This window comes from Heterocephalus glaber, unplaced genomic scaffold (genome assembly GCF_053883595.1).
Source record: "Heterocephalus glaber isolate CG9 unplaced genomic scaffold, H.glaber_assembly_v1.0 deba00001067, whole genome shotgun sequence".
NCBI lineage: Eukaryota > Metazoa > Chordata > Mammalia > Rodentia > Bathyergidae > Heterocephalus > Heterocephalus glaber.
The window spans coordinates 818,314-833,503 of record NW_028258187.1 but is presented as its reverse complement, the minus strand read 5'-3'; the positions used below and the strand labels follow the sequence as shown (position 1 = coordinate 833,503).

Genomic DNA, 15,190 nt, shown 5'->3' with positions numbered 1-15,190 from the left:
TCAGATTTTCCCTCTGCATCTTTTTGTGATTCTCATCTCTTTCCTGATGTTCTCTGTTTGATAAGACATTATCAGCACACCTTCCTTCTTGAAGGTTTTCCTTGGTCCTTTGAACATATTTATATTGGCTGACATCAGGGCCCTCTCACAGGCAGTTTCTGTCACCTCTTTTTTCACTGTGCATAGGTCACACTTCCTGTTTCTTTGGATGTCTTCTATTTTTTTTTTTTGGTGGACAGTTTAGGAACTGGAGATGTAGCTTGGTGGTTGGTCACATGCCTAGCATATACAAGGCCCTGGATTCCATCCCTAGCACCACCACCACATTAATAATGATAATAATAATAATTAATAATAATAATAATAGTTTCAGTCATTTATTAGTCATGTTTCCATTGCTGGGACAAAATACCTGATATACATAACTTAAAGGACAAAAGGTTTATTTTGGCTCAGAGTTTGAGAGGTTCCAGCCCCTGGTTGGCTGCCTACAAGGCAGAAATGGAATGGGGAGGAGGGCTGCTCCCCTCATGGTCCAGAAGTCACAGAAGCTGGAAAGAGGCAGAGAGGCCTCCACTCCACTTGCAAGTCAGGGAAGGTGAGCAGAACCTTGACTCAGCCCTGCCACGGAGTAGGTGGAGGATGAGAAGCACAGCCGCCTGCCCTTTGGGAGACACAAGCCCCCTTGCCCGGGAGTGGGGCACAGAGCCTGGTCACGATGGCCAGCCCTGCCTGAGGAGCGTCTGCCAGGCTGACACACTTGCTGCTCTCACCCAGGTTTGAGTTTCCTTGGGTTTCTTCATTTGCAGCATTCCTTTAGGGCACTTTCTAGGGGTGTTAAGAAGGTTCCCAGAAATCTGCAAAACCTTCCCCAGTTACCACTGTTTCAGAGGACAGGGATCCATAGAGCTGTCCCCTTGTCTGCCTGGGAAGTGTTTCACATGTTCCTGCTAAGTGACACAGGCGGACATTTCCCCTCATACTGGGCTTCTGCCACGTCCTCACCTGCCCAGCCCAGGTCCCAGCCCTTGGGCACTGGGCTAATGGGAGATACCAGAGCAAGGAAGGGAAGTACAAGCCAGGGTCCCTCCCTCACCCCTCTGCCCACCTCAGGCTGCCCATGTCTTCTGGTGATGCTACCCCAAGCCCCAGTGCACATCCACTGGGGAGGGGTAGCCCAAGACTTCCTAGCTTCTGGCAAGGTGTGCCTTGCTCTCCTCTGGGTTGGTATCGGTGGTTCTTCTTCCTTTTACTTTTTCATATAAATTTTAAAACCAGCTTATCAAGTTCCATCAAAAACCCATTTGGAGCCAGGGATTTAGCTCTGGTTCTGCCGGCTGCCTCGCAAGCGCAAGGTCCAGAGTTCGATCCCTGGTACCAAAAAAAAACCCCAATAGGCCGGGGATTTAGCTCAGCGGTTTCGCCGCCTGCTGTGCAAGTGCAAGGACCCGAGTTCGATCCGCGGTACAAAACAAAACAAAAAAACCAAAACAAACCAAAACAAAAAACCCATTTGGAAGTTTAGTTAGAACACCAAATTTGAGGATATTCGTGATATTTAGTCCTCCAGTCTATGTACATGGTCTAGTTCTTTAGTCTTTGGTGTGTTTTAATCCAGTGTTAATATTATGGGGCTAGGTGCAGCTCACTGGCAGAGCGCTGCTCACCTCGTGCCAGCCCTGGGTTCAGTCCCCAGCACCCTCCCCCCAGTTGTTAACATTGGATCTTGAAGGTCTTCCATATTCGGTGTTAGATTTGTTTCAAGGTACATTTTTATGTTTTCATAAATGCTATCTTTCTATGGATTTGATTCTATCTTTTAACTGGTTGTTGATGTGTAAAAACAAAATATTTTTATGGATTAATTTGCCTCCTATCAACCATGTGAAATCCTCTCATTTTATTGACACATCATCTCTGTTGGGCCTTACATAGATATTGCCATTAGACACTGAATTTTATCAAACCCCTTTCTGCTTCTTTTGAGACCATCGTAAATCTCTTTCTTTGGTCTGCTTTTTCCCCAGTACTGCATTCCAGGCCAAATGAGAGGCAGACGGACAGAGGCCTGTGGCCAGACTTTCCTCTGATGACCGGAACTCCTGCCTTCACAGCCCACCCGCTTGCAGCCAGCCGCTATAAACAGTTGATTGGCAATCCTTAAGGGGAAAGTCTACACCTTTGGGCCTGAGGATGCCGCAGAGCCCCCAGCGGATCAGGAGCTCAGCTAAGGGTCTGCCTATGATCGACCATCATAAGGCAGACTAATGAGGCCGGCAGGAAAAGGAGCACACAGTGCCCCCAACCCAGGGCAGGAGAGGCTGCACCCCGAAGGCCCTCAGGGCTCAGGCCAGGTTGGCGGGGTGGAGCGTCCCCTGCACCAAGTCCACGGGGACGAGACTGGGGATTAGGGCGTGGCTGGCTGGGGAAGTAGGCGTGACCTGTCCCTCACAATCCCAGGACACATTCCGGGGGAACAGTTCCCAAAGCCCTGCCTGTAGACTTCTCCCTGGAACTCTAGCAGATTTCTGGTAGGACGGCCTTGAGCTGACAGCAGTCTGAGGAGCGGGCGGTACAGAAAGGCCAGTCCACGCTGAGCTTTGGGCCACTGTTCTCGCTTGCATGGTGGCCGCCCTCACGCTGTAGGGCGCACTTCTTTTCCTCCTCTTGCTGGCCCAAACTCACTCTGCAGTCTTTCTTTTCCTACCTTTAATAAAACGTTGCTACCACCCGTGCTTGTCCTGGCCTGTTCTTTGCTCAGGATGGAAAGAACCTTGAAACCACCTCCAGAAGGAGACTCCAGCACCTGAGAACTGCGCAACAGCCACACACAAACTTGTGAAGGTTTTAAATGCAAATTTAAATGTCTTAATTTTCCAATCCAGGAATACATTTCAAAATAAGAGGTGTTTATTGGTAACTAATTCCTAACTGGAGGAGTTTGTTAGTGTTCAGCTATAGAAGGCATTAAATTCTTGTGATGAAGGTTTGAAGTGAATAAAGATGTTTTCTGTATTTCTCTTCTATGAATTAAAGTTTTAAAAACTTCCTACAGGTCAGTACCTTGCAATATGATTATTAGATCTTGTTTGAGTTATCAAAATGGTCATAAAATGATTTGCCAATGAAAATATTAAACAGGGAAGGAACTTGATTTCAAAAGTCTGACTGAGGTCATCTGAGGTTTCCTAATATCATCAGGGATTATCCATATTTGCAGTCTTCTGGCAGCAAGGGAATAGAGTCTTTTCAGAATAACTGGTGCTACTAGTTCCTCACAGATCACCCCACCAGAGCAGTGAAAAGATGTGAAAGGTAAGATAGCACATTAAGAAGCAAGAGGCTCTCACTACATAGTTCAGGATGGCCTGGAACTCACAATACAGGCCTTTAACTTGCCATGATCCTCCTGCCTCTGCCTTCCGAGTGCCAGATTCACAGGTGTGCGTCACCATGTCCAATAACATTAAGAACTGTGAAAACTTCAAAGCGTTGTATTTATCTGTCTATACTTCCCTTAGTTCACTGTTTTTGGTTGTACATGCACATTAAGAACTTTAAAAAAACCCTGCAAACGAAAGAAGCATGACCAGCTGGATTTGGTGGTGCACACCTACAATCCCAGCACTCTGGAGGCTGAGGCAGGAGGATCACTGAGAGTTCAAGGTCAGCCTGGGCCAAGTGGTGAATTCAAGGCCAGCCTAAACTACAGTGTCACCCTGTCTCAAAACAAACAAACAGCATGCCTACCTGTAATTAGATTTCAGTCTCTGTAACAATTTTACAGCTCGAATCTTTTCCTTTTCTTAGAATGTCAAAATCCACCTTTTCACCATCAACATTCTTTTAACTTCCAATAGGATTTAATGGGGGGGAAAACCCTTTCCTAACCCTTATTTACTCCACCACAATGTAACCATTTCCTGGGTGTGTTTTGAATAATTTATTATGTATATTTCATGCCTGCTGGTTTTCACCTAACAGTCCCTTTCAGAAGTAGTATTTATTTCATATTACTACAGAAATAACTGCATTTTTTTAGTGGTGGGACAGTATAAACTTGTATGGTTACTGTTTTTCTGATATGAACCTACAAGGTAAGAACTCATTTAAGAAACTATAATCATAATACTATAATTTTTCAACACTTTAACATACCCAATTGGTATTTAAATTAAGGGATCTATTAATTTTTAGACTATTTGAATCAGAATCTAAATAAGGTCAACACACTGCAATTGACTGACTCATCTTTTCAGCCTGTGATCTATGTGTCTCTCCCTTCATTTTGTAAGGAACCCGAGAGTCTCGCGCGGGTTTCCGGTCAGATCTTGCAGGTTGGGTACGAGGACGCCTCCATCGGCCTAGCTCTGCACACCAGCTTGTGATCCGGGGACCTGCCTGACCGGGTGGGGGTGTGTGTTTGTCTCTAATCCTAGTAAACATTTCTGTCCTGCATTTCTATTTTATTTTATTTCCGGTGATGGGGATGGAACCCGTGCCTTCCTCCGGGCTAAGCTGGGGGGGTCTCCCTCCTGCCGAGCGGCACCTCTGGCCCCCAATTTCCTTTCCGAGGCAGCAGCGTCGCGGATCTGGGAGCGGAGCCGCCCCGCCGTTCCGGAAGGGGGCGCGGGCGAGGACTCCGCGACTCCCGGGCGCGTGGGTGCCGTCCTCCCGCTGGAGAAATGGGTACAAAAGGAGGACAAAGGCCCCGCATTTCCCCACCTACAGCGGGTGAGCCTGTTTCCCGAGAGGCTCTGTTCGCCCTGAAGAGCTCGCCGAGACACCGTCCACTCAGGGGGAGAGCTCGCACACCCCGACCGGTGGCCCCGCCGGCGGGCACAGACTGTGGCCTGGAAGCGCGAGTGCGCAGCCGCGGCCCGCGAGGGGCGCCCGGGCGAGGGCGGGGCCGGCAGGAGGGGCGGGGCCCGGGGGGCGCAGTCTGAGGACCCCGGAGGCGGCGGAGCGCGCAGTCGCACTCGCGTGGGGCGGCGACCGGCTGGGCCGCGGCTCTGGGCGTGGCCCGGCGTGAAGGGCTGCGCTGGCCTCGCGCGTCGCCCGCAGACGCGAGCAGTAGCCTCCGCCGCCGTCCGATCTAGCCGAGCGAGCGCGGCCCGAGCTGCCGCCATGGGGAGCCGCGTGTCGCGGGAGGACTTCGAGTGGGTCTACACCGACGAGCCGCACGCCGCGCGGCGCCGCGAGATCCTGGGTGAGGCGCGGCCCGTTAGGTGGACGCGGCCTGCGTGGCCTGCGCGCCCGGCTGGGCCCGTTACGGCGGCGCGGGGACGCGGGGAGGACGGGCGGCTGCGCGGGCTGGGCTCGGCCCGTGGGGTCCTGGGTTCCGGGCGGAAGCGCCGACGTCTGCGGCCCCGAGGCCGGGCCCGGCCGGGCGGGAGAGAGCTGGCTGCAGGCCGGGCTCCGTCGACGTCGCCGAGCCGGACCTCGCCGGGCTGCCGCCTGCTCCTCCGCCCGCGCGGGGCTGCGGACGGGTGACTTCGTGGGGAGGCGGGTCGCTCCCCAAGATCGTGAGCCTGGGTTTTGGATTTTAGGGTTTTGTTTTGTTTTTGGTGGTACTGGGAACCGAACCCCGAGTCTTGGCGCTGAGCCACAGCTCAGCCGTTTTAATTTTTTTCTTTTGAGACAGGGTCCAGCCAGGTTGCCCAGGCTGGGTTGGAACTTTAGGACCTCCTGGTTCAGCCTCCCCAAATACGCAGTTAACTTCTAATATACAGTATCTTTAAACATCAAGGAAACCAGCACTTGGAGCATCCAGCAGGAGCCAGAATTCGGCTCACACACTATTTCCCTATTTTTTTCTTCTGTACATCTATTTGCCCAGTGAAAGAAAACGGAAGCCCCGGTTTTTGCAAAAGTATCTGAAGTTAGAAATTTTGTGTTTTCACAAACAAGAGTTAATAAAACACATTGAAATGGGCTGTTTTCCTGGGGATCAAACTCAGGCCTCTCTCATTAGTTGAGAACTCTGCCACTGAGCTACGCACCCTGGCCCCTGAAATAGATTATTATTTATGCTTGGGATTGAACCCAGGAATATTCTACCACTGAGTTACATCCCCAGCCCTTCTTATTTATTATTTTGAGACAGAGTCTTTCTCTCTAAATTGCTGGGCTGGAATTTGCAGTCCACCTTCCTTAACCTTTAGAGTATCTGGGAGAGGGCCGGGGATTTAGCTCGCAAGAGCAAGGACCCGAGTTCGATCCCCGGTACCAAAAGATAAATAGAGTATCTGGGAGTACTGGCATCTATCCGCCACTGCACCAGGCTGTGTGCGCACGCGCGTGCACGTGTGGGTGTATGGGTGTGTGTGACACACTCCCTTTCCCTCTCTCTTTCTGTCTCTCCTCCCCTCCCTCCCTGTCTCCCTCACAGTGAAAACATGTTGTGCAAATTCACTTGCACATACTTGATATGAGAATATATTTTATGTATTTACATATTGCTTTAGGCTGGTGTCAACTTTCTGAAATGAATTCCCAAACCCTGGAGTTTAGCTATCACTTTAATATAGAAATCAGGGAAGCAGAAAGCTACTAATTGATGCTTAATGCAAGTGTTCTACTCACAAACTTATCATTGAACCGTATCAGTTGGAAAGTTAAGAGAACTACGCGTTTCTAAATGAAAATGCAACATTTTCAAGTAGGGATAAATACAGTACTGTTCAGTGTTTCATTTTAGGGATCGAAGGTGGAATAATCAGCAAAAATAAGATCTAGAGATTAGTTTAAATTATGTTTAAATGATAACAGATACTGTATTTTCTGCCAGGTTTTTTTGAGAAGGGCAAATCTATTGTTTAACAATCAATTCTACATACAGTAGCTTATATTTGGGTTCTAGGAAGGTAGGTGCTTAGTGGTAGAATGCTGTGTAGCATGTGAAAGGCCTTGGGTTCAATTCTCAGCATTGCGGAAAAAAAAGAAAAAAAGTTTATGTTTAAATAGGTTCATGTTAAAAGTCTATTTAAAAGGAGCCAGACGTGATGGCACATAGCTGTAATCTCACCGCTCTGGGAGGCTGAAGCAAGAGGATCAGAAGTTCAAGCCCAGTCTAGGCAACTTGGCCAGACCCTGGCTCAAAGTAAAAGAATTTTTAAAGCAGAGGCTGGGGAAGTAGCTTAGTGTGAAGGCCCTGGGTTCAATCGCCAGTACCTGCTCCTCCCCCAAAATTCCATTCAGGACCGCACACTTCCCAGGCAGGCATGGAGCCACTGAACTGCGTCCCAGCCCTCCAAAATTCCATTTAAAAGACATTGGGCTGGGGGGTAGCTCCTGGTAGAGCACTTGCCTAACTTGTTAGAAGACTTGAGTTCAAATCCCAGTGCCATCGAGGGAAAAAAAGGCATCTCTCTGAGAGGGCTATCAAGTAAGAGTAAATAATAAGGATTTCTTCCTTTACTGATATACTTTTACAGAGAAGCCTTAAACAGCCTTACTGGAATATAAATCACACATTATAAAATTCACTCATTTAAAGTGTATAGTTGTATTTTGTAATATGTTCAGAATGATGAAACTATTACTGCCATCAATTTAGAATATTTCATTATCCCAGAAAAAATCTTTGAACCCCTTAGCAGTCTCCATATCCTCTAATCCCTATCCCCGTCCCTATTCCTAGGCAACCACTAACCTACATTCTGTCTCTATAAGTTTGCCTGTTAAGGACATTTCATATAAATGAAATCATAATACTTAGGCCTTTTGTGATGGCTTCTTTTACTTAATACTTAAGGTTCACATTATAGCATGTATCCTTGCATCGTTTCTTTGTGTGACTATCCCAGCTTACTTGCTCAGTCAATATGGTGGGCTGTTTCCCTTTTTTTATGTATTTTGAATAATGCTACTATAAATGTTTATTTGCAAGATACTATATGGAAGTATGTTTTCATTTCTCCTGGGTAGTAGGAGCAGAATCACTGGGTCATTAGTAATTTGGTGTGTAACATTTTGAGGAACTGCCAGACTTTTCCAAAGCAGCCCACCATATTACATTCCCATCAGGAATGTGTGAGGGTTCCAGTTTCTCCACATCTTGATATTGCCTGTTTTTATTGTTACATCCATTGTAGTGGGTATGAAGTTGTACTGTGCTTTATATAAATTAGTGAAGATTTAAGTATCTTTGATGTGCTTATTGGCCACTTTCATGTCTTTTATTGGTGAAATATCTATACACACCCTTTGCCTGGATTTATTTAACTGGATTATTAGTTGTAAGAGTTTTAAGAATGTTTTATATATTCTGTTTACAGTTCCCTCATGAGATAGACATTATGCAGATATGATTTCTTTTTTTTTTTTTTTTTTCCGGAACTGGGGATCAAACTCAGGACCTTGCACTTGCCAGGCAGGCACAGGCGCCACTGAGCTAAACCTCCCACCCTTATAATTTATTATTCTATGGGTTCTTTGCACTTTTTTGATGGTATCATTTGCAGCAGAAAAGGTTTTGATGCAGTGCATTATGATTTATCTGTTGTTTCTTTCATTTGTGCTTTTGGTATAGTATGGAAAAAAAATCACAGAGACTTATTCCCATGTTTTCTTTTGAGCCCCACCTCCCCTTTTGAGTAGGGTCTCATTTTGTAGTTCAGGCTGGCCTCCAACTCTGGACAGCCCTCCTGCCTCAGATTCCCCAGTGCTGGGGTTACAGTGTTAGGCCACTATGCCCCGCTTTTCCTTTTGAGTTTTATAGTTAGAACAGTGACTCATTTCAGTTGACTGTGTGTGGTATAGCGAAGGTATCCATTCTTTTTCAGGGTGGTAACCACTTGTTCAGCACTGTATCATAATCCAGCACTCCCCTTTCCTTGTATTGGCACCGTTGTACCGTTGATTTTTATATACGAGTACAATCTAGTCAAAATCCAGTACAAGATTACTTGGAGTAAATTGGTTTGAGAGAACCATGAAAATACATTTCATGATTTTGGACTACCTAAAAAAATCTTTTATCAGATATGTGTGTTGATTCAACTATGTCTTATGTGAGTTAAAGATGCTGGAGTTCTGTCTAAATATAACATATACTATACTTCAATACAAAATATATGGTCGGGGTCGGAATGTAGCTGAGCGGTACAGGTCTGGATGGCAAATGTGAGTCCCTGAGTTTGATTCCTGGTACACACCTCCCACCCCCCACCCCTTCCCCTGCCAAAGTCATTCTAGATGCTGTGGCTACTTTTTCTGGCATAAATTCTCAAATTGTTACTGTTGTAGTATAGCTTTACTAGCAAAATTTGTTCATTGTAGTGGATAAATACTTGATGAAGAAAGTTATAATTTGGAGAAAAACCTAATTAATGTGTTAATTTAATTATACTTGCTGAACAATTATGTGCTCTTCTCTATGCATGATTTTGTTTGTTTTTCTTACAGCAAAGTATCCAGAGATAAAATCCTTGATGAAACCTGATCACAACTTGATATGGATTATTATCGTGATGGTTCTCACCCAGCTCGTTGCCTTTTACTTAGTGAAAGACTTGGACTGGAAATGGGTCGTATTTTGGGCCTATGTCTTTGGCAGCTGCATTAACCACTCAATGACTCTGGCTATTCATGAGATTTCCCACAACTTCACCTTTGGCCACCACAAGACACTGTGGAATCGCTGGTTTGGAATGGTTGCTAATCTTCCCATTGGGGTTCCATATTCAGTTTCCTTTAAGAGATATCACATGGATCACCATAGATACCTTGGAGCTGATGGCATTGATGTGGATATTCCTACTGATTTTGAGGGCTGGTTCTTCTGTACCACTTTCAGAAAGTTTCTATGGGTTATTCTTCAGCCTCTCTTTTATGCTTTTCGACCTCTGTTCATCAATCCCAAACCAATTTCTTATCTTGAAATTATCAATACTGTGGTCCAAATCACTTTTGACATTCTAGTTTACCACATTTTAGGAATTAAGTCTTTAGTCTACATGTTGGCAGGATCTCTTCTTGGTCTGGGCTTACACCCGATTTCTGGACATTTTATAGCCGAACATTACATGTTCTTAAAGGGACATGAAACTTACTCATATTATGGGCCTCTGAATTTACTGACCTTCAATGTGGGTTATCACAATGAACATCACGACTTTCCCAATGTTCCTGGAAAGAGCCTTCCACTGGTGAGTATCGATTTGATGCATTTTAGTTTCCTATGGTCATACAGTATTGATTTGTTCATAAGTATCATGTGTAGCATCCTAAGGCGAGCTTTGGAGTTAGTTTAGGATTGTGTTAGAACATGTGTAAAATCTGCTATTTGGTAAAGTAACTCAAATATAAAACTAAATCCCTCTGTGAAGTATATACCAGTTCTTCAGTGATGTAACATTCATCATTATTAAAATGAGAAGCTTTGTTAAAATTCAGATGGTGGTTTTGTTATAAAGTCCAAATATCAACTTGGGCTCTGTGTTGAGTTCAAGGCCAGCCTGGACTACATAGTCCCTATCACAAAAAAAAAAATCTTGCTGCAATTGTAAAAAGGCTAATAATGTATATAAAATAGAATAGTAGGTCTTCTTCATTTTTTTTAAAGTATTATTTAAAGGAACCCCAACCAGTGATTTTAAGCTATTTTAAATGCCCAAATTTTTAAACATTGACATAACATGACAACTTAGTGCAACATTTGGTTGTTGCTTTGGATCCCCAATTTAGCAAAGCAAAAGCTACAAAATACATGAGTGCTTGGGGAAACTGAATCTGAGCTGTATCTTAGGTAGTATTCTGTTAGTGTTACATTTCAGCACTGTAGTTCTGATAACAGTGGCTTTGAAGGAGAATGTCCTTTGGTAGCACATGATGAAATATTTGGGGATGAAATGTAAGGAGTGGTTATCACACAACTTCTGCAACTTACTTTCCAAAGGTTCTGTCTGGCCCAGGGATGTAGCTCAGTGGTTCTGCCACCTGCCTCGCAAGCACAAGGACCCAAGTTCTATCCCTGGTACCCAAAACAAACAAAGGTTCTGTCTGTGAGGAGAACAGCTTGTGGGTTTATCACATACAGCACACATGGAAGGAACATGGATCATAGGGGAGTCATTGGTGAAACTGGTCCAGGGCCTGAGTGCTCATCTCACTCCTCTTTCCACACTTCAGTGGGCTGTACTATTCAGAATGAAGCCTGGGAGAAAAGCCCAGCACAGTCCAAGGAGGAGGACTGGGGTGGTGGTGCAGTGAGGCTGCCCCCGCCACGGGGCCACTGTGCCCTGTGCAGCCCCAGAGTGGCGCCTCTGGGGCCAGCTTCAAAGTGGGTCATTTTTTGAAGGGAGGTGGTTTAAAGAAAAAGCCAGGCACCCTTTCAACTAAAGAGATTTTCCTCAAGAGCCCCTTGCTTTTACTTAGTCCTGGTTCTGGAAACGCTGCAGTTCAGAGGCTGTGTGACCTCAGGCCCCAGATGTGAGTGGTAACTGCTCACTCCCTCCCACTCCGTGGTGCCTGCTTGTTCCCCAGTTCAATGGACACACAGCCCCAGAGAGCTGCGTCTTCATTTTCCTCCTCTCATGATACATGTTGAAGAGAAGCTTGTTTTCTTTCTTCAGTAACTCCTAGTATTTATTGCATAAGTTATGACAGTTACATTCAATACTATTGCATCATTAACAAGTATGCAGTAGTGTTTTTTGTTTTTTTGGGTTTTTTTTTTTTGTTTTTTTGGTACCGGGAATGAAACTTGGGACCTTGTGCTTGCGAGCCAGGCGCCAGAACCACTGAGCTAAATCCCCGGCCCAGTAGTGCTTTTTAACAGCTCTATTAAATGTAACTCACCTGCAGTTTACTCATTTATAGTGTTCATTTCAGTGCTTCTAATATATTCATAGAGTTGTGTAATCTAATCATCACTATAGTCAATCTTAGAACATTTTTATCAGTAACAAGGTTTTTAATATCTTTATTTCACGGTTTATATTGTAGGGTTTTTTGTTTCATTTTTCTGTTTGCAATGGTGTCTTGCTATTTTCCTCAGGCTCTTCTCACACTCTTGGTCTCAGTTAATCCTGATGGCTCAGCTTCCTGAATACTGAGATGACAGGTGTGCATCACCATGAGCAGCACCATACAGGGCCCCGAACCCAGGACCTTGTGCATGACAGTCAAGTGCTTTACCTCAGACCTACATCACTGGCTGGGTTTTTTGTGTGTGTGTGTGTGTGTACTTTCACAGTTTTGCAGTTCATAAATGACTTTTAAATGTGTATTTTTCCATTTGTTGATAACATTGCAAAGTACACAGATATCCAGACATATATTATGGTACCATTTGAATTGAATCAGACACATGCTTAATAAATTCCCTAGAATTAAAACCTCCTAATATTGAGGAATTTATTAGTTTTTCATCTCACTGCTCTAAAATATGTACAGATGATCAACTTTCTCTTTTTATTGTGACTCCTAAGGTAGACTTAGTCTTCAGGAGTGTCACGAGTCAGCTGCTTATGTGGACCTGTGCTTTTGCAAAGCTGTTGTCGTCTGGCTGTAGCTGTGACAATGAGCTACCTGCTTCTGGCTTTGACCTAGTCAGTAGATTATGGTGTAGGCCTATTTGTGTGTGGGGGGGAGGTCTTAGATCATCCTTTGATGAGACCCTCTGAAGATCTAGAGGGCTGCAAGCAGAGTCGTTGCCCCTCTGGAAGGTTTGGTGCTGGGTCCTTCCCTGTTTGTGTGGAGCACTCACCTGTCACCTTTGATGGCCTCACTGCTCACTTCGCTGTGTCATTTCCTGTCCAGGTGAGGAAAATAGCCGCAGAATACTACGACAACCTGCCCCACTACAATTCCTGGGGGAAAGTGCTGTATGATTTTGTGATGGATGACACCATAAGTCCCTACTCCAGAATGAAGAGGCCTGCAAAAGGGCAGGAGGTCCTGGAGTAAATATCATCCCAGCAAAAGAATTCCCCTGCGAAGCTTGAAAACAGCCACCCAGTGTGTTCTGCAAGTGGCAGCTTCAGGCAGCGGTACTTGGGAGGCGCCTCACACCATGTGGGCTGAGGATCTCCACACACCCGCCTCTGTGTGCTCGGCTTGCCCCACTCATTGATTGCTCATCCCTAGCGGAGTCTCCATCCACGTGTGTCACTGTGTAAGCAAATTTTTATTTTACTAAAACAGCTAATAAACTGACCTACTAATCACAGAATATTAGTACTAATTTCGGTTTTATATTTCATTGTGTTTGCACCCTGTGATTACTGGTGGACTTTGAAACTTTCATTCCAGAAGTAGTTTGAAAAAGATCCCAGTTACTTTTGGACAGAAGCTTGAGATTGAAATAATGTTGACTGTAGCTGAACTACAAATGTTCACTTTGACCTGCTGTACACGTGACCTAAGTCAGAAGCTGCTGTGTCCTGAACTGCCTTCCTCCTGAATAAAGTGCGTATGGAACCCAGTCCTGTCCAACACTGGGCTTCCTCCTTCGACTGGCATCAGACGGCTCTGTGGACAGACTTCGGTGCTCTTCATGGAGGGGAGCGGCTGTGGCAATGGACACGTCAGAGAGGGGCTGCTCTCCAATAGCCAGTGTCGTGGGCTGTTAGCCAGCAGTCAGTCCTGGCCACCTCAGTGGTGTCACTTGGGTCATTGTAGTGTGACAGGGAAGGCACCATTTAAAATCTAGCAGCCACATTGCAGCTCCATGAAGCCTCAAGCAGCAGCCAGGCAGCTGAGTGCGAGGCATAGACCCTCCTGGTATGGCAGCCCTGCTCTACAGACCTAGCTTCAGCCCCAAAGCCCTTTGCTTTGCTCTTCTCACCCTCCTGCTGGGGAAACTCCCAGTATGGCTGGAGGCTTTATGCTTAAGAAGCACCGATTTAAGTTTAGAGTGGCAGTGCTACCAACTCCGCAGCGCACGTTTGCTCAGTCCTGCCACAGCATCTGTGGACACACCTGTGCACTGGGGACTGGATCAGCACCATGGTGTGAGGAGTCTCCCCATGCCCTCAGCTCCACCACGAGTAGAACTCTACCTGTGCCCGGCCACCTGTGCTGCAGCCCTGCAGACAGCTCCCACTTGTCCTCTCATCAGCCTCTGTCTGATGCACTCCCTGCTGGGTACAGAGGACATTTCTGTCCCTCCCCAAAGTGCTGCTTCCTGTTCCTTGATGACTTACTGCCTGCATGGAGGTCTCGGCTTCCTTGCAGGTCTCATTAGCCTGGCTTCCACCTGCCAACTTTAAGGCAGTAGAAAGTCTGGGCCCTGGAGTCCTACTGGAATAACTCTTAAGTGTTACACAGTGGTATCGAAGCAGACCTACCTCTGCTTTACTCCTTGTTTATGCTCTGGTCAGCGAGGATCAAGGCCTCAGTGTTCACTTAGACCGTTGATTCATCTCCACTGTCGAGCAGATCAGGTGCTTTGTTTTCTGACCAAGGACCAAGGGTTGCTGCTCTCCTGGCTCTAATCTTACTGCTCTGTGAACAGGTAGTCTTTCCCTGAGGTTGTAAGGATCCACCTAGGACCTTTAGTTTCACCCTCACACCCAGTAGGGTCCATGCTATACTGGGAGTGATTGCTTGATAAATGGACCCTGGCCAGCACTGAGAGTACTTGACCTTAAGGTTTATCTAAAACAGCCTAAGATGGAGGGTGTTTGTATGACCTTAGGTAAGTGTGTAATACTGAAAGCATGGACATTTACAGAGAATCCTTTTCACCAGCCCTGCACCATGTTTTTTGTTTGGTTTTTTTGGTACCGGGGATCGAACTCAGGACCTTGTGCTTGCCAGGCAGGTGGTGGCACCACTGAGCTAAATCTTTGGCCCCAGTTTTTTTTTTTTGCACCAAGCATTTTACATGCGTTATCTTCCAGGCTGCACAGTTCTGAGATGCAGTAGTACTAATATCTTCACTGTGTTGATGAGATACTGAGGGTAAGATGAGGCTAAGTGACTGGCCCAGGGTTACACACTGTAAATTCAGATAACATGAATTTTTTTTTTTTGGTACCAGGGATCAAAATTGGGTCCTTGCACTTGTGCAGCAGGCGGCAAAACCACTGAACTAAATCCCCAGCTGTAAACCCAGATAAAGAATCTGAAAACCAACTGAGAGTCCAGAATCAGAACTGGAGTGTACTTAGCATAGGATCTCATGAGCCTGATTCTGGGACAGGAAAGAGGTTGAGAAACATGTTCCTGATATATGTGCTCG

General features: G+C 45.9%; 1 protein-coding gene across 2 annotated transcripts; it reads left to right on the top strand.

Annotated features, from left to right (window-relative positions):
- Window positions 1–4,949: 4,949 nt before the first annotated feature.
- On the top strand, window positions 4,950–13,466 carry Degs1 (delta 4-desaturase, sphingolipid 1). Of its 2 annotated transcripts, XM_013066533.3 has the most exons (4): window positions 4,950–5,209; window positions 9,409–10,151; window positions 12,002–12,067; window positions 12,766–13,466. In XM_013066533.3, the coding sequence occupies exons 1-3, from the start codon at window positions 5,128–5,130 to the stop codon at window positions 12,050–12,052; spliced, it is 876 nt and encodes a 291-aa protein (XP_012921987.1). In that variant the 5' UTR covers window positions 4,950–5,127; the 3' UTR covers window positions 12,053–12,067; window positions 12,766–13,466. The 2 variants fall into 2 exon arrangements, with proteins under 2 accessions (XP_012921987.1, XP_004867496.1); XM_004867439.3 differs by lacking the exon at window positions 12,002–12,067 and having other exon boundaries at window positions 4,977–5,209.
- Window positions 13,467–15,190: the final 1,724 nt, after the last annotated feature.

Bases quoted from the DNA above. Each gene is read 5' to 3' on its own strand.
- Degs1 (XM_004867439.3), top strand. From the start codon at position 5,128: ATGGGGAGCCGCGTGTCGCGGGAGGACTTCGAGTGGGTCTACACCGAC. The intron at 5,210-9,408 runs GTGAGGCGCGGC...TTTTTCTTACAG, and splicing joins GCGGCGCCGCGAGATCCTGG to CAAAGTATCCAGAGATAAAA. The intron at 10,152-12,765 runs GTGAGTATCGAT...TTTCCTGTCCAG, and splicing joins CTGGAAAGAGCCTTCCACTG to GTGAGGAAAATAGCCGCAGA.